Raw genomic sequence first — 22,992 nt, forward strand, 5'->3', positions numbered from 1 at the left:
GGTAAGAAACAAGAAACATCTCAAATCAACAACCTAACCTTACACCTAACGCAATTAGAGAAAGAAGAACCAAAAAACCCCAAAGTTAGCAGAATGAAAGAAATCATAAAGATCAGATCACAAATAAGTGAAAAAGAAATGAAGGAAACCATAACAAAGATCAATAAAAGTAAAAGCTCGTTCTTTGAGAAGATAAACAAAATTGATAAACCATTAGCCAGACTCATCAAGAAAAAAAGGGAGAAGACTGAAATCAATAGAATTAGAAATGAAAAAAGGAGAAGTAACAACTGACACTGCAGAAACACAAAGGATCATGAGAGATTATTACAAGCAACTATAGGCCAATAAAATGGACAACCTGGAAGAAATGGAAAAATTCTTCAAAAAGCACAACCTTCCAAGACAGAACCAGGAAGAAACAGAAAATATAAACAGACCAATCACAACTCTGAAATTGAAACTGTGATTAAATATCTTTCAACAAACAAAAGCCCAGGACCAGATGGCTTCACAGGTGAATTCTATCAAATATTTAGAGAAGAGCTAACACCTATCCTTCTCAAACACTTCCAAAATATAGGAGAGGGAAGAACATTCCCTAACTCATTCTACAAGGCCACCATCACCCTGATACCAAAACCAGACAAAGATGTCACAAAGAAAGAAAACTACAGGCCAGTATCACTGATGAACATAGATGCAAAAATCCTCAACAAAATACTAGCAAACAGAATCCAACAGTACATTAAAAGGATCATACACCATGATCAAGTGGGGTTTACACCAGGAGTGCAAGGATTCTTCAACATACACAAATCAATCAATGTGATACACCATATTAACAAATTGAAGAAAAACCATATGATCACCTCAATAGATGCAGAAAAATCTTTCAACAAAATTCAACACCCATTTATGATAAAAACCCTCCAGAAAGTAGGCATAGAAGGAACTTACCTCAACATAATAAAGGCCATATATGACAAACCCACAGCCAACATCATCCTCAATGGTGAAAAACTGAAACCATTTGCACTAAGATCAGGAACATGACAAGGTTGCCCACTGTCACCACTATTATTCAACATTGTTTTGGAAGTTTTAGCCACAATCAGAGAAGAAAAAGTAATAAAAGGAATCCAAATCAGAAAAGAAGAAGTAAAGCTGTCACTGTTTGCAGATGTCATGATACTATACATAGAGCGTCCTAAAGATGCCATCAGAAAACTACTAGAGCTAATCAACGAATTTGGTAAAGTAGCATGATACAAAGTTAATGCACAGAAATCTCTTGCATTCCTAAACACTAATGATGAAAAATCTGAAAATGAAATTAAGGGAACACTCCCATTTACCACTGCAACAAAAAGAATAAAACACCTAGGAGTAAACCTACCTAAGGAGACAAAAGACCTGTATGCAGAAAACTATAAGATACTGATGAAAGAAATTAAAGATGATAGAAATAGATGGAGAGATATACCATGTTCTTGGATTGGAAGAACCAACATTGTGAAAATGACTCTACTACCCAAAGCAATCTACAGATTCAATGCAATCCCTATCAAACTACTACTGGCATTTTTCACAGAACTAGGACAAAACATTTCACAGTTTGTATGGAAACACAAAAGACCCCAAATAGCCAAAGCAATCTTGAGAAAGGAAAATGGCACTGGAGGAATCACACTCCCTGACTTCAGACTATACTACAAAGCTGCAGTAATCAAGACAGTATGGTACTGGCACAAAAACAGAAATATACATCAAGGGAACAGGATAGAAAGCCCAGAGATAAACCCGCACACATATGGTCACCTTATTCTTGATAAAGGAGGTAAGAATATACAGAGGAAAAAAGACAGTCTCTTCAATGAGTGGTGCTGGGAAAACTGGACAGCTACATGTAAAAGAATGAAACTAGAAGACTCCCTAACACCATACACAAAAATATATTCAAAATGGATTAAAGACCTAAATGTAAGGCCAGACACTATCAAACTCTTAGAGGAAAACATAGGCAGAACACTCTATGACATAATTCACAGCAAGATCCTTTTTGACCCACCTCCTAGAGAAATGGAAATTAAAAGAAAAATAAACAAATGGGACCTAGTGAAACTTAAAAGCTTTTGCACAGCAAAGGAAACCACAAACAAGATAAAAGAGAACCCTCTAAATGGGAGAAGATATTTGCAAATGAAGCAACTGACAAACGATTAATCTCCAAAATTTACAAGTAGTTCATGTAGCTCAATATCAAAAAACAAACAACCCAATCCAAAAATGGGCAGAAGACCTAAATAGACATTCCTCCAAAGAAGATATACAGGTTGCAAACAAACACATGAAAGAATGCTCAACATCATTAATCATTAGAGAAATGCAAATCAAAACTACAATGAGATACCATCTCACACCAGTCAGAATACCCATCATCAAAAAATCTATAAACAATAAATCCTGGAGAGGGTGTGGAGAAAAGGGAATCCTCTGGCACTGTTGGTGAGAATGTAAATTGATACAGCCACTATGGAGAACAGTATGGAGGTTCCTTAAAAAACTACAAATAGAACTACCATACGACCCAGCAATCCCACTACTGGGCATATACCCTGAGAAAAGCATAATTCAAAAAGAGTCATGTACCACAATGTTCACTGCAGCTCTATTTAAAATAGCCAGGACATGGAAGCAACCTAAGTGTCCACTGACAGATGAATGAATAAAGAAGATGTGGCACATATACACAATGGAATATTACTCAGCCATAAAAAGAAACGAAATTGAGTTATTTGTTGAGTTATAGTGAGGTGGATGGACCTGGAGTCTATCATACAGAGTGAAGTAAGTCAGAAAGAGAAAAACAAATACCATATGCTAACACATATATATGGAATATAAAGAAAAAAAATGGTCATGAAGAACCTAGGGGCAGGATGGGAATAATGATGCAGACCTACTAGAGAATGGACTTGAGGACACGGGGAGGGGGAAGGGTAAGCTGGAACAAAGTGAGAGCGTGGCATGGACATATATTCACTACCAAATGTAAAACTGATAGCTAGTTGGAAGCAGCCGCATAGCCCAGGGAGATCAGCTTGGTGCTTTGTGACAACCTAGAGGGGTAGGATAGGGAGGGTGGGAGGGAGGGAGACTCAAGAGGGAAGACATATGGGGATAGATGTATATGTATAGCTGATTCCCTTTGTTATAAAGCAAAAACTAACACACCATTGTAAAGCAATTATACTCCAATGAAGATGTTAAAAAAAAAATGCCATAAGGAATCTTTTCACCCATCTAGTCCTCCTATCTGTTTTATCTTTGAGGTGTTAACATATATCTGTTAAGCACTGGTTGTCACTTAATACACCTTCTCGACTCTGAAGTTTTTTGTGCATTTTTAATGATTATTGTTATAGAAAATGTTACGTTTAAAATATTTTAAATAGTGAAAAATAAGTTAAAAAATTACCATATGTACCTTACACCTACTCTAGAGTCCCTGCATTATAAAAGGAATACTATATATTTTGTATAAGTTATAGAAAAAAACTAAGACTAAAGACAACAGTAATATTCAGTTAATTAATCAAAGAACAATTTAAACTATATATGAATATCAGATTTCTTGATAAGCTGTATTTAAGATGTTAACCTAGTTTAAGAAAAAACAGCAAATGCATAAACTTATCTAGGGGTCCTTTCCCCAGTTTTAATTTAGATTAAAGAAAAAGACCACTCAAAGAGCAATAAATCATTTCAGTTTATGCCATGACTTCCTTAAAAGCTCACATAAGCTGCCAATAATACCATCTCTCAATACACAGTATATAATTAAAAGCATATTACAGGATTTCTACTTCCCATCCTATGACTGTGTAAGAGACAAGACTTAATCTCCCTCTACAACTAGTAATCTGGACAACATGTAGGAAACAACTGTTTTAAGACATAGGGCAAGAAGTAGCACAGGACTGTAATCCCAAAGAGAAAGAGAAAAAAACAAACAAACAGGTGAACTCTGCCTTTCTGCTTGGAGGCATAATGCAGACAGACAGCACAGAGTTCTGAGTTGAGAAAATGTCTCACAGCTCAAGCCAGGCTGAAATAACTGGAAGCTCTGGGGCAGAGTTTTGAAAAAGAAAGGCCTGCACAGAAATGAAGCTCCAGAAACCTGTATAGGAATTCCCTTAAGTCACTGCTGAGAACTAGGCTAAGCAAAAAGCAACTGCAAGTTATAAGCTTCCATTTATACTAGAATAAAAAAGAATAAAATACTTAGGGATAAAATTACACAAAGAAGAAGATCTATACAATGAAAACAACAAAAGATTGCTAAAAGAAATTAGACACCAATAAATGAAAAGTCATCACACGGTCATGAGTTAGAAGGTTTAATAATGTTAAGATGGCAATACTACTCAAACAGATCTAGAGATTCAATGCAATTCCTATCAAAATCCTAAGAATGCTTTTTGCAGAAACAGAAAAATCCATCCTAAAATTCATATGGGATCTCAAGGGACCCTGAATAGTCAAAATAATCCTGAAAAAAGCTCATACTTCTTGATTACAAACTTACTACAAAGTTACAGTAGTCAAAACAGTACTGGCATTAAGACAGACTAATAGAATAAAGAAATAAAGAAATAAAATAAAGAAAAAAAATACGGTTAAATGATTTTTGATGAGGGAGATAAGGTCATTCAATAGGGGAAGGAGATTCTCTTCAACAAATGGGGGTGGGAAAACTGGATATCCATATGCAAAGGTCTTAAACCATGTACAAAAATTAATTCAAAATGGATCAAAGACCTAAATTTAAGAGCCAAAGAGCTAAACCCATAAAACTTCAGCAAGAAAACAGAGAGAAAAAGCTTCATGACATTGGGATTTTGCAATTTCTTGGATATGACACCAAAAGCATAGGCAACAAAAGAAAAAAAAACAGGTAAAACTGAACTTCAATAAAATTTAAAATGCTTTTGCATCAAAGGACACTACCAACAGAGTGAAAAGGCAACCAATGGAATGTGAAAAATATTTGCAAATCATATATCAGATAAGGAATTGATATCCAGAATAAATCAAAAACTCACACAACAACAACAACAAAATTTAAAATAGACAAAGGACTTAAATACACATTTCTCCAAAGAAGATATACAAACAGCCAGTAAACATATGAAAAGATGCTAAACATCACTACGCACTAGGGAAATGCAAATCAAAACCACAATGATATTCCACTTCACACTTATTAGGATGGTTATTATCCAAAAAACATGAAATAACAAGGGTTGGCAGGGATGTCAAGAAATTGGATCACTTAAGCATTGCAGATGGGAACGTAAAATGGTGCAGCTGCTGTGGAAAACAATATAGCAGTTACTCAAAATATTAAACAGAATTACTATGCAATCCAGCAATTCTACTTCTGAGTATAAACTCAAAAGAACTGAAAGCAGGAACTCAAGCAGATATTTGTACACCCATGTTCATAACACCTTTATTCACAATAGCCAAAAGGTGGAAAGAACCCTAATGTCCATTAGTGGATGAATGAACAAAATGTGGCATTTACATACAACGGAATATTATTCAGCCTTAAAAAGTTAGTAAATTCTGACACATGCTACAACATGGATGAACCTTGAAGACATTATGCTAAGTGAAATAAGCCAGACACAAAAGGGTGAATACTATATGACTATACTATTATGAGATAGCTGGAGTACAAGGTGGCCAGAGATTGGGAGGGGGGGATGGGAAGTTATTGTTTAATTGGTACAGAGTTTCAATTTGAGAAGATAAAAAATTCTGGAGGGAGGGGGTTGTGTAACAATAAGGATGTACTTAATGCCACTTAATTTTACACTTAAAAATGATTAAAATGTTAAACTTTGTTATGTATACTTTACAATTTTTAAAAACAGAAAAAATTTTTAAAAAATTATCTGTCATAGGAGGTGAGGGGGCGAGCACTAAAATGTTATAGAACTACATTACTTTACAAATTATATCTGCTACAGAACTCTCCAAAACCTATCTTTATCATACTTTGAGGTTTGAGTTTTTCTTTTCGTCACCTGTCTATATCCAACTTGCTACAACTACAACACCTACACATGCTTCAAATACTATCCAATGTTCTCTTCCCCCTCTATGTATTTTGCAAGAATGCCTAGGACCCCATTACTTCCAAAATTAACTCTATGGTTTATTATTTCTATGTGTACATTTGATTTCTATGTGTTTCACCTGCCAGATGCTCAAGTAATTTGAACTCTCCATGATTTCTACAACATTATAGTTACCAAAATCAAAAAAACTATAAAACCAAAGAGAACTATTATCATATTAAGATGTTTTTAAACTCTTTTTCATGTAAATTTTTACTGCCCCCTAACACGAAATACTAGCATGGCTTTCAGGAAACAAAGTGCAAAAATATATAATAAAACATTACAAGAATAACTATCAAAGTACTACTGATCCATGTATGTGTTTGTGTGTGTGTATGTGTGTGTGCTGGAGGTGAGGAAGTTCCTAGGAATGTCTGACTGACTTTACAATTAGTAAGGTAGTTCTGGCTGGGTTGTAAAAATTATGTATAATACGTTGGTCTGACTTGACAACATCTTAACACACTTTTAAAAATCTCTAATGATAATAAAAATACAATATATTAATTTGTGAAAGGAAAAGATCACATGAAATGGGTGGGATTTCTCCAGGAAATTTTAAGTTCATAAACTTGGCTATTTATATAAAACTATCAAACCACTTCTGATTTACTTGCTTGTGCAACATTTTCAATCAAACAATGCAGTTATGGAATATTATTTTATATTTCATAGTATCTTATATAGTATATAATAGTATCTTATATTTCACAGCAGCCCAAAGTGTAGCACATTAGTATCATAAGGAATGAGTACTAAGGAATAAAAAATGTGCCTAAATTTCCTTATCTATTTACATCCCAAACAGAGGCACTTTCAAACTTAGAAGATAGAAAAGAGTAATTTATCTTAAAATACCAAAAGTTTGAAATATTGCTAGGCCCCTTGACTCACTTTAGACAACAGACAAGATCTGAGAGTGGCACAAAAACATGAATTCTAATTCAAAGAGTAATTAGTTCTATGTGCTTGTAATTCATTTATTTCACTATTATTTATTATGATGTTTATTACATATAAGACTCAGGGCCACCACTTTGGAGATACAGGAAGGCTCAGATCCATCACCTATTAGTGGTCTAATCATAAAATAAGTTTAACGGTTCTTAAAGCCTATTTTCTGATCCATATGGACATAACACTCTCTTACAAGACTGCTAGGTGAATTACATGATATACAGATACAGGCGCCCAGCTCAAGACCTACACACTGTTCAACAAATATTTCTAGAATTGAATAAAGATAACACAAACAAGAATTCTGACCTCAAAAAGCTTACAATCAAAGGAGATAAGAAATAAATATAATTTTAGTGCTAGATAAAAAGTAATATACTTCTTAATACAATGAATAAAGTATTCTAAGAATTCAATAAAGGAGCAATTATTTCATTTTGTGAAAAAAACGAGCACTTGTTTTGAGTCTAAAAGCATGGGGATGAGACAGAAACTAAGATGAATGTCTGAAAAGTGGGAAAATCTTTTTTCTTTTTCAAAAGTGCAACTGAGGAAAGCTTAGAGAATCAAAGAAAGAGTAAGTAGTTCCATTTAGCTAAAACAAAACCTATGTGAAAAAATTAAGAAAGTTGAAAAGGTAAGCTGGAACTAGGGCTAAATTATAAATGACCTGAATCCCAGATTAAGGTATGTGAAATAAAAGCAGGGTGTAGCATGATCTGAATTATGTTGAAGATAATCTGGCCGAAGTACAATAAGTTAGAAGATGGAGAAAGGGTATATGGTGGAACCAGTTAAAAGGCTGCAAGTAGTTCAGGCCAGAGCCTTAAACTACAATAATGGCAATGGAACCTGAGAGCAAGGGATTGACAAGAGATCTGACTGCAGAGGATCAATAAAACTCGTGGCTAGAAGCAAAGTAGAAGGACAATTACTAGATAACCTAGATGACTAGGAGGATAAAGATACTGTTAACATAAATGGTGAAAACATCAACTAATGTGACTAGGAAGACAAATGCAACAAGAACCCTTTCATTATAGTGAAATTCTAATTTGCTTTCACTTGTATCTGTGTGTGTGTGTGTGTGTGTGTGTGTGTGTGTGTGTATGAATAAGACAAATACACATACATTATTCATATATATGCACAAACACTTATTTTCTGAAGAAAGAATTATATACAGATACATTACACATATCTTACAACTGGTATCTTGGCAGTTTTGAAAACTCCTCAGTAAAGAATGGCCTTTAAAATATGTAATAAAATGTAACAAATACTGAAAATGACATCTGTTTTAGAAGAACAATATGGTTAAACAAAGGTAGATAGTTTCTGTAAAGATCACTGTGTTCCATTCTATTCAACTCTGGCATAAAGAACTAATTTTACTAGCCATTATAGAAAGATCCCTTAAAACAGAGAATACAATAAAAAGAGTGTAGTGTTTTAAAAGTTCAAACCATTCTTAGTTTACACTTACTCTCTGTAACTCCCATTTCTCAATAAGGTGTTCTACTTCACCACCAAGAACTGTGGTGTTAGAATCATTCAAGAGCAGGAATCCATTTTTTATGTCCACAACGCCTGAAAGCTTAACTTTAGTTCCAGGTGGTGTGTTCAGGCTAAAGCAAAGAGAAAAAAAGAGTTAAAACACATTTAAGCTCCTTCCCCAAACTGGAATTCAGTCTTATACTGTGACCTGGTAAAATTCTTCAAAATGCACTAATGTGAAAACTATTTTTCAGGTGACTGGCTATATAGTGTGAATAGGTCATCAGGGAGGAAGTCAGAAGACCAGGTACAAGACTGTCATTTTCTACCTTAATTTTTTTCTACATGTAAAAAAATATGGATAGGGACTTCCCCCTCGGTGGTCCAGTGGGTAAGACTCGGTGCTCCCAATGCAGGGGGCCCAGGTTTGATCCCTGGTCGGGGAACTAGATCCCGTATGCATGCTGCAACTAAGGATCCTGCATGCTGCAACAACGATCCCGCGTGCTGCAACTAGACCCGGAGCAGCCAAAATAAATAAATAAATAAAAAATAAGTAAGTCAGTAAACAAACAAACAAATAAAAAAATCTGGATAATAAAAATCACAGCTCACCAACTTATGGTAAAGATAAATAGAGTAAAAGATATGAAAGTACTTTCTCAACCATGCCATGTTGTATAAATGTAAGATTTGCCCTTTTTTCCCCCCTCTGAGCTTTGTGCATTATTGCAAAGATATACTATATTATAAAATTAAATTTCAATACAGAAGAGATATCAAACCAGTAATAACCTTAGACATTGAACACCTATGTGAGTTACTGTAATCCACATGAAACAATGCTCTTTTTGGTTAACTATCCAGTTAAAGATCAAATGAGAGTTATTTACTCTAAAGCATACTGACTTCAAAAGTATTTTTTCATAATAGGTTAACATTATCAGATGTGGGGCAAACATTATAACACCATGACCCCTTTTACAAACACCAGAGAAAACACCTCCTATCAATCTTTTAATAAAGGAAACAGTGGAAGAAATCCATTTCATCACATAGGTTTATTCTAAAGTAAAAGCACATATACCAAGCCCCACTGCATCTCTTCGCACATACAGCAAGGGGTAAAGAACTCCAAATAGGAATAAAGATAGTCCTAAAACACTTGGGATAAATTAGAAAATCATGCTGAAAGACTTTACATTGTCAAATTTTTTTTTTTTTTTTTTTTTTTGTGGTACACGGGCCTCTCACTGCTGTGCCCTCTCCCGCCGCAGAGCACAGGCTCCGGACGTGCAGGCCCAGTGGCCATGGCTCACAGGCCCAGCTGCTCCGTGGCATGTGGGATCCTCCCGGACCGGGGCATGAACCCGTGTCCCCTGCATCGGCAGGCGGACTCTCAACCACTGCGCCACCAGGGAAGCCCCCTACATTATCACATTTTTAAAAGCTTATAAAATTCACCATGTGCCGATAAGTGCAATAGCAAATCTATGAAAGCACTGGTATCTCTGGTCTATTTTTTAAGAAAGACGGTTGATAAAACAGTTATTAACAGGAAGAAATAGAATATGCCTATTTTTAAGATTTCAAAGAGCCCATATGGAGTAAGACATTATCTGGTAAAAATTATTCTCAGGACTCCAAGCTTAATCATTCTTAGTCATCCTATATAACTTAGAAAACAAATGGTCATGGACAGCCTTGCCTAACCTAACTCTTAAGTAGAGAGCTGTGTGGTGGTAAATGTAGGCAACTTACCACAATGTCTATCAAACTTCAAGATCAGCAACAACTGAATACATTTACACTAAGTGAAGTTTTTCCCAATTCCAGTTAATCAGCAGATACAGATTTTCTAACTCTATAGTCATCATTTAGGGATAAATAAAAAAACTAAGCACCAAGGGTACCAGGCTTCTATACTCTTTACCTCTAAAGAAATTATTAATGAATTACATCATTTATATAAGACCAATATGTGTTCTTTAAAACCATTTTTCGCCAATAATTTCTAACACATTAGTAAATTGGAAATGAAATGAAAATGTAAAAAACACAAATTAACAACATAAGAAACTACAAAAGACCTTAAAAAATAGCAAGCAAATTACAAGGGCATTTAAATTGTGATTTTTAAAACTAAAAGCTAATCTGAAAGCAGATAATGAGCTAATTTTTTATGTAAAATAACTGTACCTTTCCCAAATTCTTTCTCTAACAGGTTAAGAAGGAAAACATGGTGAATTACTTGAAGTTGGACATACAATTTCATTAAGATAATTGATAAAGAGTTCTATTCACCAAATTAAATTACAGTTCTATTCCCACAAAAGAATAAATAGGTGCTAAAATTTTAATATAATTTTTATTACATCACCTTCAGGGCCATAAATAACTCTTACTCAGAGAGCATACTGTAGCTTAATTAATACTTTATTCACACTCCCAAGTTCCTTTATTCTCTCTTCATTGAAATTAAAAACAAAAACAAAAAACAGAACAAAAACAAAAATACAGTGAGAAGTGGGGCTGGAGGTAGGATAGATGAATGGAAAGAAGCACCCCAGAGAAATGAAATGTCCAGTAGAGAAAACACATTCTACACCAGTTCCTGGTTTATCCTCTCTAGTGAGTTCTTCTACCTTCCTTCTAAGATAACCATTAATCAAACTTATTTTGAAAATGGTCTCCCAAATTGTTCATATGTGAGAACACTTCTGTAAGCTGTTGTTTTTACAGCACCAAAAGTAGACATGCTACTTCAATGATGAGTGAATGAGAAAGTAGCAACATTTTTTTTCAACGGTCAAACTGTAATAAATTCAACAAAAGAAAACAGTGTAAGGGACCCTCCTCTCTGGGTTGATCCTGTGTCTTCATTTACCTCAGAGAAATATACAGCAGTAAAATGAGAGAATGAGCCATTACATGGCAAGTCTTTCTTCTCAGGCATCTGTGAACTCCCTTGGAGGGGATCTGATTAAATTTGTCAAAGGAGGAAAGGCTGCGTTTCCTTTTATGGAAGTTTCTCCATAAAAGTAGGACTCTTTCTACTCTTCAAAAAAAAGACAACATAATCACAAAGTCAATATACGCCCCTTTGTATATGAAAATCAACATTTTAGACGAATAAATATATCTTCTAAGGAAGGAGCCTCCCTCACTAAAGGCAGACACTAGTTGAAGGAAGAAAAAAAGAAATCATTGAACATGGCATACAAGGCCTCAACCTACCACATTTCCTCCCACATACCACGATGCCAATCACCTATGCTCCTCCAAGTGTAACTTTTCACTCATCTGCTATCAGAGTACCATGTCTAGACTGCTAAACAGTATAATGGATGCAACTAACTGTCAAGGAAGAAATTGTGACATATTTAAAGAAATTTTTGTTCTGAAAAAATTTTAATGACCTAAAATTTAGTGATAAAATTGAAAAGCTTACATTCCATGTAAGAACACCTAAAATTTCTGTTTTTAATTATTAACTTTAAAAGTAAGGAGCAACTAACTCCATTTTAAACTATTTTTCTTTACAGATAAAGTAAAAATACAAACTCTTTAATTTATTCTGAAAAACTGTAACATGCACTTAAGAGTTCATTCCTTCTTTTCAAAGGTCTTAAAAACAAAATCCAATGTGAACAGTACCTTTAAACACTTATAACAAATGTACACCATAAAGTGCCAATTACCTTATTTTTGACATGTAACTAAATTCTACTGCTGTACAACTTATATGACCATCAGTCATCTGCAAACGCAGCATTCTTGGGGCAGCCTGAGATTCTTCATTATCCTTTGGTGCAGCAACATTGCGAATTTTTTGAATTTGCAAAACACATGGACCTTCAAGCTGTCAAAAGACAAAGGAATAAATAGCACTTTTAGCCATAGCTTTGTTTTCACTTAAAATGTTTCTCTTTTCCTTACTTTATTATTTATAATGATAATTCAATTAAATAAGTTCAAAATTTAAACTGTTATATACATTAGTGTGGTTTTTTTTTTTCTTTTGTATTTAAAGATAAAACTTCAAAAAAGTCTCCTGAAGAATTTTTTTAATATAATTCTGAATTCATTTTCAGAAAATAACAGGAAAAAACTTCAGGGAAAAAGTTACTTTTCTGAATTAAAGGTATATTAAAAGATGTTTTCAGTCTTATGTGCTCTAAATTGTTCACATATACGCCCCGTTCCACCCATGTACATTAACAGACATTCTAGAATTAAAGAACTTGGTAATTTTTTAAGGGACATCAACTTTACAGTAGTAGTTGAAAGGAATGTTTTCTGCTCAAAAACATCAAGTTTAAAGTACACCTTCTTCTGGCATTAAAAAAAAAAAAAAAAAAATATTCCAAAATTTAAACCATATAAAATCTAAGAAGTGTGAACTATACTTGACTTATTGTCACATTTCCTTTTTAAATGAGTTTAATGCTATGTTGTTATTCATTGGCAGTAAGGAGAATAAACATCCTATCTAGCCATATTTTAATCAAAGACAAAAAGAAAATTGATGGGCTTACTAGCTATTGAATATTAAGTTAAAAGTATTTATATAATAAAACACTTATGGTATAACTGGGGAATGAGAGCAAAATCTGCTTACATGTCTGAAAAATAAATTTAACATAAAGTAACACTTTCTACATTATAAAATATTATATCCATTAAGTAGTATCATACTTACAAAGAAAAAAAAGCTTTTTGTTATAGCTTTTTAAGTAAAATCTTTCTGTATGCATTAGTTTTTTTTTCAGCAAAGAGAAATGTGAAATAACATTTACACAATTTCTTGAGTAAGCATGTTCCCAGGTTGACAAATTTCCACTTCATATTTACCAGTATCTTTCCCGAAAAGCAGTAATTTTGTTATAAATTTAGCCCTAGAGAATATAATTAGAGAAAAGATACGAAACTTACATTTAATTTTCAAGTATGAAAAAAAATTCTAAGTTGAAATAAGTCTAAAACCTTTAACAAATGTAGATAAGCTACTAATTCAGGATAAACTTTTTCTTTTACTTTTGCTAATGCCATTAAAATAAAGACATTTAAATTAAACCAGAGGCATGTTAACGGTTCTTATAATGTTCATCATTCTCTATATTCTACTACTCCCAATATTTTTAGCCTAGACACTGACAAATATTTAGCCTTTGCTTTACTAACCACATATAACTATTTAAATTTACATTTAAATTAATTAAAACTGAGTGAAATTAAAAATTTAATTCTTCAGTCACACTGGTCACATTTTGAGTGTTCCATATCTGCACAACACATATACAGACTGTCCTACATCACTGCAAAAAGTTCTATTAGACAATCAGTGGTGACCTAGACTTATGTGTTCCACAGTGATACTAGGGAGTGCACATCCGTTGAAGTGTGGGAGGAAAACAATTGTTTCTATTTAATTCTTAGTAAGAAAGAAATTAAATGTTCCTAATACTTCATAATCAGAGCAACAAAGACACTCTCATTCAGTCCATGTGACATACAGGTAACAAGGCATCTTTATAGAATTTGGGGAAATCTACATCTCAAGGGTGTTGACATGGCACCTTCACTGGTTTGTTTGCTTTCAATGTATTGTGACAAACTGACATTTATTTGTGTGCAGTTAAATGGATATACAGATATTACCTAGTTTTAACTATTAATGATCACAAAATGGACAAGTGGCTTTAAAAGATTCTGCCAAAGAAACACAAATTGAAGATAATGCCAACAACGCAATCACAGAGGGGGTAACAGGACCATTTTTGCTGATCTCCTACTGAGGGGGCTATGTTCTACTTTGGTGGGAATAGGACTGAGTTGACGCCCTGCATTCAATTTGTGCCTTTCCTGGAGTTTCTTTTCTGTTCCTCCCGGAGGAAAAGGGCCGAAAAAGCGCCATTCCAGGGCGCGGCGCTGGGCTTGCCACATTTGGGAGCGCCGCCTGAAGTTGGGCGCACAGCCTCCCGCCGCCCTGCCGTTGGGCTGGTGGAGGCCGCAGCACTGCTAGGGTTGCATCAGTCTTCCTGTTTGCACTATTTCTTTTTGTGACCATGGCCCCGTCTTAAGTATTTCCAATTGAGAAACGAAACCTCAGGAAACCGAAACTTAACTAGCCGCTCTCGCTTCTGTAATTACGCTTGCTGACCGCCCCCCCACCCCGCAACCGTCCAACCAATCAGACGGCGACTAGTGTCTTTATTCAAAAGTCAACCTGCAACCGTCCAACCAATCAGACAGCGACTAGTGTCTTTATTCAAAAGTCAACCTGCAACCGTCCAACCAATCAGACAGCGACTAGTGTCTTTGTTCAAAAATCAACCAATCAGTACTCCCCACCCCTGGAAAGCCCCGCAGAACGTCCCGAACTTGTTTGTACCTGTCTATAAAAGAGCTGTACTAAACTCCGCCAGGACCTCTTAGCGTCACCGGCAACGAGTGCGCGGAGGTCCAGGTTCGAACCTGCAATAAATGACCCTTGCCGTTTGGCTTTGACTCTCGACTCTGGTGGTCTTGTGGAGGGGCCTCGCGACCTTGGGCGTTTCACTACAACTGGTTAACCATGAGAACGAAAAGCTAGGAATGCTAGGGAGGAACACCTGGTCCCAGATCTTGATGTTTCCTAGCAAGCAGCAAGTTTACTTATTTAACTACTCCAACTCCTGGCCTCTCCATCCCTTTTAGTGTATTAAATAGTGGTCCTGCCAAAAGACATATGTCTACCTGGAACCTGTAAACATAACCCTATTTGTGAAAAGGGACTTGGCATACCTAATTAAGATCAGTATCTAAAGATGAGATGATCCTGGATTAGGAGAAATACAATGATGAGCTTCTTTAGAAGAGAAGGGGAAATAAACACAAAGACACTGGGTATAAAGGCCATGGGAAGAAAAAAATGGGGGCAGAAATTGGAGTTACACATCTACAAGCCAAGGAACACCAAAGACTGCCCACAGCTACTGGAAGCTATGCGAGGGGTATGAAACAGACTCTCCTTCAGAGCCTCCGAAAGGAACCAACCCTGCTGACACCTTGATTTTAGACTTCTGTCCCACAGAACTGTGAAAGAATAAATTTCTGTTGTTTAATGCCACCAAGTTTGTGGGAATTTGTAACAAAAGCCTCAGGAAACTAACACACCCATTTATGAAATGACTTATCTGATCGAGAGGAATATACTGTATATTTTGGGCTCATCCTCACCCTTCCTTTCTTGGGATCTAGGTAGGGACCCTGAGGAGGAGGTACCTACTCAGCCTCTTCACTGGATTGGCACTGCAATAAGTGAGTGTACAAATCTGTCAGGTTTGTGGTTCAATTAATGCATCCATTTGGCTCCCCCACCAAGCCATATCTTCCAAATTAATTTTTATCAGTAGTAAAGTTGATACTTTGGCCCACATCTGCCACTTCTTTCTTTCTCAATCGATTCAGAACCAAAGTAAAAAAGAAGGTACTATTTATTAGACTCTCCTTAGAAACTCCCAAATTACACACAGTCTTTTTATAATCAATTCTCAATTTGAATCAACAGGCCTTAAGACTAGTTCCACAATTCAGAAAGATTCTACAAGTAAAATTGCAGATATAACGATTTTTTTCATTATTACATTTACAATATTCAGTTTATTATCCTCTGTAGTCAAAAAATAAATAGGGAAGTACTGGATCTAAATAAAACACAAATAGCAGAATAAAATGTTAAGATCCTAAATCCTAACTTTAACCCTAAATCTAAAATCATCTAAAAGCATCCACAAAACTGAATGAGAATTAACTTCAAAATCCTTGTTCATCTAGTATCAAGAGCAACCCCAAAGTGAAAAAAGATATCATATTTAAATGAAAATAATAAAAATCAAGGATTAATTTTGCCCAAGATTTCTTTAATGTCTGACTTTCACCTTTACATGAGCAATAAGGAGCAAGTAAAAGAAATTATTGTAAAAATTTTAAATAGTTAAGAAAAAAGATCTCTAATTCTTTTTTTTTAACATCTTTATTGGAGTATAATTGCTTTACAATGGTGTGTTAGTTTCTGCTTTATAACAAAGTGAATCAGCTATACATATACATATGTTCCCATATCTCTTCCCTCTTGCATCTCCCTCCCTCCCAATCCCAGCCCTCTAGGTGGTCACAAACCACCGAGCTGAAGATCTCTAATTCTAATAAACAATATCAAGTATACACCAGAGATATTCTCTGGGGCCAGAAAAAGTCATCCAGGCTTCATTCCTTCCTTTCCCTAGGTAGATGGACCTCTCTATCATCTAAATTCCTAACTAGTCATATCAATTGACATGGAATGTCAGATTTAAATGACTGTATTAGTTTATTAATTTAATGATCATATTAAATAACATTCTTGTTTACAATCAGACTCTCCAAAGTTTGGATGACATGGAACCACTTATCTATAATCTGATCACACCTAGATAAACGGTTAAAACTGAGAATTTTTGAGGAATCAAGAAACTATCTAAATTTAGACATTCTATGATACTATGAAAAATCTGCCAGCCATTTCTTTTTATAATCTTATCAATTTCCTTGAAAAATAAATTTCTCACTCTATCTATACCTAACAACATAAGCATCACATTTTCCATCAACCCTAGAAATGGGGCCATATACTCAGAAGGAATCTATGAGTATGATTAAGTTCTGATAAATCTTCCATCATTATTGCAAAGTGGGTTAAAATTAAGAGAATAAAAAAGTTTCATTCTCCACAGTCCTTTTTAAGTACTTAAAATCATAATTTATTTCTTTACTCTGTTACTACTTCCAAAAGCATTTCCAGTGGCTTCAGCAGAGATTTTCTAGGGCTCATTTTTTCATCCACTCATATTTATATCAAGAGAAGTTTTTGCTGGACTATTCACATCTCTACCTGAGGATCCAAGCAACTGGGTAATGATTCAAGTAAGTTGCCTTGGAATATGAAATAGTGGTTCTGCCTACAGCTGCTTTAAACGCCTGAGGGATAAATTTTTATGACACCCTCTTTCTCATCTACTTCTTTGCTCTGTTGAAATAACTCAATATCATTTTAACAAAATTTGATATTAATAAACATGGGGGTGGGACAGGAAGAAATCAGAAAAAAAGTATCATTTGTCACACCCTGTACCATCCTAAGGATAGTATCAGACTCAAGAAAACTGGAACAAAAGAGAATTGTTTATTATAATGTTAGAAATTTCAGAACTTTCCCCATGTCACTCATGCAGGCATCTATGTCAAGCCTCAATTTGGAGGACATTTTCCTCCAGAGAAAATCTACGTTTGCTTCTGATCGAAACAACACTGCAATTGAGACCCTCAGCTTTCAGCTTATGGAAAAGTAGCAAAGTTAACCTTAGCCAGAATCTCAACTCACTGTCGGTTAGTAGCACCACACTAGCTCCATAATCCTTTCTATCAGCTTTCCTGATTCAGATGCCCAAGATTTCCATGCAGAAAGATAAAGAAATATAAAATTACAAGAACATATGATACAAGGAAATAAGCTACAAAATCTGAGAATCATAAAAATATTAATGTTTAAAAAAAATTTAAGACTCTAAGGAGTTGAGAATTTGGAATTATCAAACACAGACTATAAAACAATAAGCCTAATCTAGAGAATTTATATAGAACTGTGAACCTAACAACAAGGGAAAAAATATTCCCCTTAAGCAAGCATGTGACATATAAATATATATCAAGCCATAATGTAAGTGTCTTCAAATACAGCTATCTTTCAGTCCAAATTCTCTGACCACAATCTAACTGAATTAGAAATCTGTAACAAAAAGAAAAAAAAAGATAATGTTCTATTATTAAAACAAAGAAGAAATCTTAATATAAACTGAAAAATATTTAGGACCGAATGATAATGAAAATACCATGTGTAAAACCTTTGGGATATAGTTAAAGCAATGGTAGAAGAAAAATTAGTAGCCTCAAGATGCTTATATTAGAAAACAAAGTAAATAAATGAGTCGAACTAACAAGTTGGGAAAAGAACAACAGAATGAGTTCAAACAAGGTACAAGAAAGAAGAAAATAAAGATTAATTAATGAAATAGCAAACTAAAAATACAGTAAAGAGGGTTAACAAAGTCTAGCATTGGTTCTTTGCAAAGACTGATGAAACTGATACTGAGCAAGACTGACCAGGAAGCAAAGAGTAATAATGCAAATAAACAATCTAAGGAGTAATAATAATAATAAAAACACAAACATACTTTCAGTAGCAATGAAAAAACAATAAGAGACCTATGCATACCAATCTAAATGTCCATCAACTAGAGAATGGAAAGGAAAAAGTAAAGTCCATACAATGGAATACTACTCAGCAATAAATAGTAACAGACTACTGATACATGCTACATCATGGATTCACCTCAAAAACATGACAGTAAGTGAAAGAAGCCAGATACAACAAAGTATATATTGTGTGATCCCATTCATGTGAAGTGTCAACAAAAGGCATATTTATAGAGAAAATGTAAAATAATACACAGATATATTATTAAGAATAATAAGTACAAGATAGCAAATTTAAGATTAGCATACAATTATTGGTTACCTTTTTATGTACCCCTAACAGAGAAAAAAACAGTATTTTTTTTAAAAAACACCATTTACAACAACAAAAATAGGAAGTTCCGAGCATAAAGCTTGCATATAGATACACAACCTATATACTTTCAATAAATTATAAAACTTCATGGACAAAACTAAATAAATGAAGAGATACATCCAAAGGTGTGCTGAAGCCAGCTCAGGCCAGTTCACAAGTGCCTGTTATGAGCACTTCTTCCCAATTCCGGCTTTGGTGATTTCATAGTATAACTTATAATCAGCCACTGCAGGAATTTTTATACTACAAATAGTGGCAACTACTACATATTAGGGCTTTATTTTTTCCTCTTCAGAGAGGCATCTTACCAGCATTTCACTTGTAATTAGTTATCATAAAGATGTCAATTGTCTTTAAGCTGATATGCAGATTCAATGCAATTTCATTCAAAACTCTGACCCATTTTAAGAAACTTGATCATTTGATTCTAAAATGTATATCGGGGAAGGAGGTCATCAGGGACAGAATAGCCTGAGGAAGAATAATGTATGTTACAACCAAAAGATTAGAAAAATTTGATAATATCAAGTGCCACAAAAGACATGGATCAATGGGATCTCACATACACTACTGAAGGTAATACAAATTGGTACAACCACTTTGAAAAATAATTTGGCATTATCTGGTAAAGTTGAACACTGGCTTACTCTAGCATACAATAATTCAATTCCTGGTTATATTCCCTAAAGAAACTCTTACACATATGCATCAGAAAAAATATACAAGTTTGTTCCTAGACGTAGTAGTAGTGCATCTATTATTTAAAGAAAAAAAAGAAAGAAGAGAAAAAGAAACACATCTAAATATCCATCAACAGGAGAATGAATAAGTAAATTATGGTATATTTAGATAGCTTGATATTATATAAAAGTGAAAATGAATGAATATTAGGTATACACAACATGGACATATGTTACAGCCATCACACTGAATGATAAAAGCAAGCTACAGCAGACAATCTGTTAACATTTTGTAAAGCTTAAAAACTAAACAGTAGGACCTCCCTGGTGGCGTAGTGGTTAAGAATCCACCTACCAATGCAGGGGACATGGGTTCGAGCCCTAGTCCAGGAAGATCCCACATGCCACAGAGCAACTAGGCCCATGCGTCACGACTACTGAGTCTGCACTCTAGAGCCCGCGTGCCACAACTACTTAATCCCGTGTGCCTAGAGCCCGTGCTCCGCAACAAGAGCAGCCACTGCAATGAGAAGCCCACGCACCGCAAGTAAGAGTAGCCCCCGCTTGCCGCAACTACAGAAAAGCCCATTGCAGCAGCCAAGACCCAATGCAGCCAAAAATAAATAAATAAATTAATTAAATTAAAAAAAAAAAAACCTCTCTCTTAAAAACAATATATTATACAGAAATAACTACATATATAACTAAAATATTTCTTCCAAATGTCAAGAAAAGCTAAAGTCAAAATTCACAACAATCATTTCTTGGTGTTTGGGAGAGGAAGAGGTAGGACAGAATGGCATTGTAATGTTCTAGTTCTTACATCAGGCTGAGGCTTCAGAGGTGCTCACTTCATTTTTAAGCTTCAAAAGAGATATGTTTGTATATATCCAATATTACATTAAAATTGCTCAAATAATTTACATAACATTTTGAAATTAAGACATTGGGTAGTTCACAGAAGTGTCAGGAGTATTAGAGAACTAAGTCTGTAGCCTTCACAGCAAGAATAACAGTGAAAATCAAACCACAGACTGGTTTAATGGCAGTAGTATGTTGATGAAACAGTTTGGGATAGGAAGGGTAGAGAAGAAGCCCTAATTTGTAGCATTTTCCAATTTCCATGGCTGATTTCAACTACTCACCTCTAGACAGGGAAGAGATGCTGACATTCGGCCTTCATCAGTTGGAACAAGCTAGATCCAGCACACTCAAGCATCTAGCTCTACACCTTGTACTATCAATTTCACTAGCCCTGGACACTGACCCCAGCACTGTTGGCAGCTATTACCCTAGAAACTCAATCCTGCTGTAGCTTCTGCCACTACCAGAGAGGATTCACCACAGTTCCTGCTTTTTTGTGTGACTAACCCGTGTCCTATGCAGCTATACCTGAACTAGTACAGCTGAGGTACATGTGCACGGCATAGGTGCAAAGGAGGCTGGGCAAAAAGTATCCGGCATTTTCTTTTCCACCACCAAGACTTTGAAAATGGGAAATTCCCCCAAACAAAGGAAGAGAATTCAGGTTCTAGGAAGTATAAATGTTAACTTACTTATCTTCCATGTATTATTATCAGGCAAGATTTTGTCAAGGTCTATTTTCTATAGTTTGTATAATAAAATACCTTTTTGGGGGTAGTTTTATTTTCTAAATATAAATAATACGTGTGTGTGTGTATGCATGTGTATACATATATAATCTTTATACACACACCAGATACACTCTCCCACTGTAAGATGTTAAATATTCCCCCAAATGGGGATTTACCTATTATTCCCTTATTGAGAATTACAAGTCTAAAAACTAACAGTCTAGCAAGAAAAGCAACCTCTCCACCTCATCTCACTAAGCTTAACAAGCTGAGATGGCTACCCCTCCCTTGTATGTACTTCTGACATAGCATTTGTTCCACTATACTGACATTGTTGGTTTCTTGATCTTATTAGGGTATATGCTTCAAGAAGGCAGGGGCTGTCTTGTTGATCTCTGCAGCCCCTGCACTTAGCACATATATACATTCAAAAATTGCTTGATAAAAAAGTTACCTTGTGTTTTTACTATAATTTATTTAGCACTTACTAGATACACCAGAAAATGTGGCAGGATTTTTACATGTTATTTTTTAAATAAATTTATTTACTTATTTATTTTATTTTTGGCTGTATTTGTTGCTACGCATGGGCTTTCTCTAGTTGCGGAGAGCGGGGGCTACTCTTCGTTGTGGTGCATGGGCTTCTCACTGCAGTGGCTTCTCGTTGCAGAGCATGGGCTCTAGGCGCACGGTTTCAGTAGTTGTGGCTCACAGACTCTAGAGCACAGGCTCAGCAGTTGTGGTGCAGATTTAGTTGCTCCACGGCATGTGGGATCTTCCCAGACCAGGGCTCGAACCCATGTCCCCTGCATTGACAGGCGGATTCTCAACCACTGCACCACCAGGGAAGTTCTACATAAGTTATTTAATTTACCTCCAGAACTAAAAAGTATATTAGGATCATTTGTGTGTCTTAAATGAGAAAATTGAGAGCAGAGGATAAAGTATTTTGACAGAGGTTACCCAGCCAGTAAGAAGTAGAATTAGAATTCAAACTCAGATATGCCACATACCAAAGTCTGTCTTCTTTGTTTCATACATTCTAAAACTATGATAAAATTTGTTACATACTAAAAACGTGTAGGTATAAAGGGCAGTGGGAATAACTCTTAAAAATTAATTCTGTTCAAAAGAGGTCAAGAAAATTAGAAGAGACGTGGCATTCAAGTTGGAATTTGAAGACTAAATAGCAGTTTTCCTGACAGCTGAAGGAAGAACATTCCATTCACATGGCAATTATTAAGGCCCTATAGCAACAAAAGACTATGATTTTAGAAAAGCTGCAGTGCCCTCATCTCTAAAGTAAAACAGAGATTGGTAATGATTTCTCTTTTTCAATGCTGTTCTGAAGATTACACAGATTATTTAACATGGGACCTGGCACAAAGTAGGTTCTCAATAAAGAGAAAGAAGAAGTG

General features: G+C 35.1%; 1 protein-coding gene across 1 annotated transcript in view; it reads right to left on the bottom strand.

Moving 5' to 3' along the window:
* The window catches only part of TDRD3 (tudor domain containing 3), a 203,839-nt gene that overhangs the window by 77,194 nt on the left and 103,653 nt on the right, over positions 1 to 22,992 (bottom strand). Inside the window, exons 4-5 of the mRNA XM_067713741.1 lie at positions 12,350 to 12,510; positions 8,638 to 8,779 (exon numbers count right to left, since the gene is read on the bottom strand). Of these exons, the coding sequence (XP_067569842.1) occupies positions 8,638 to 8,779; positions 12,350 to 12,510 (303 nt within the window). The remainder of the gene's footprint in view (positions 1 to 8,637; positions 8,780 to 12,349; positions 12,511 to 22,992) is intronic.

The sequence above is a fragment of the Pseudorca crassidens genome, chromosome 18 (assembly GCF_039906515.1).
Source record: "Pseudorca crassidens isolate mPseCra1 chromosome 18, mPseCra1.hap1, whole genome shotgun sequence".
NCBI lineage: Eukaryota > Metazoa > Chordata > Mammalia > Artiodactyla > Delphinidae > Pseudorca > Pseudorca crassidens.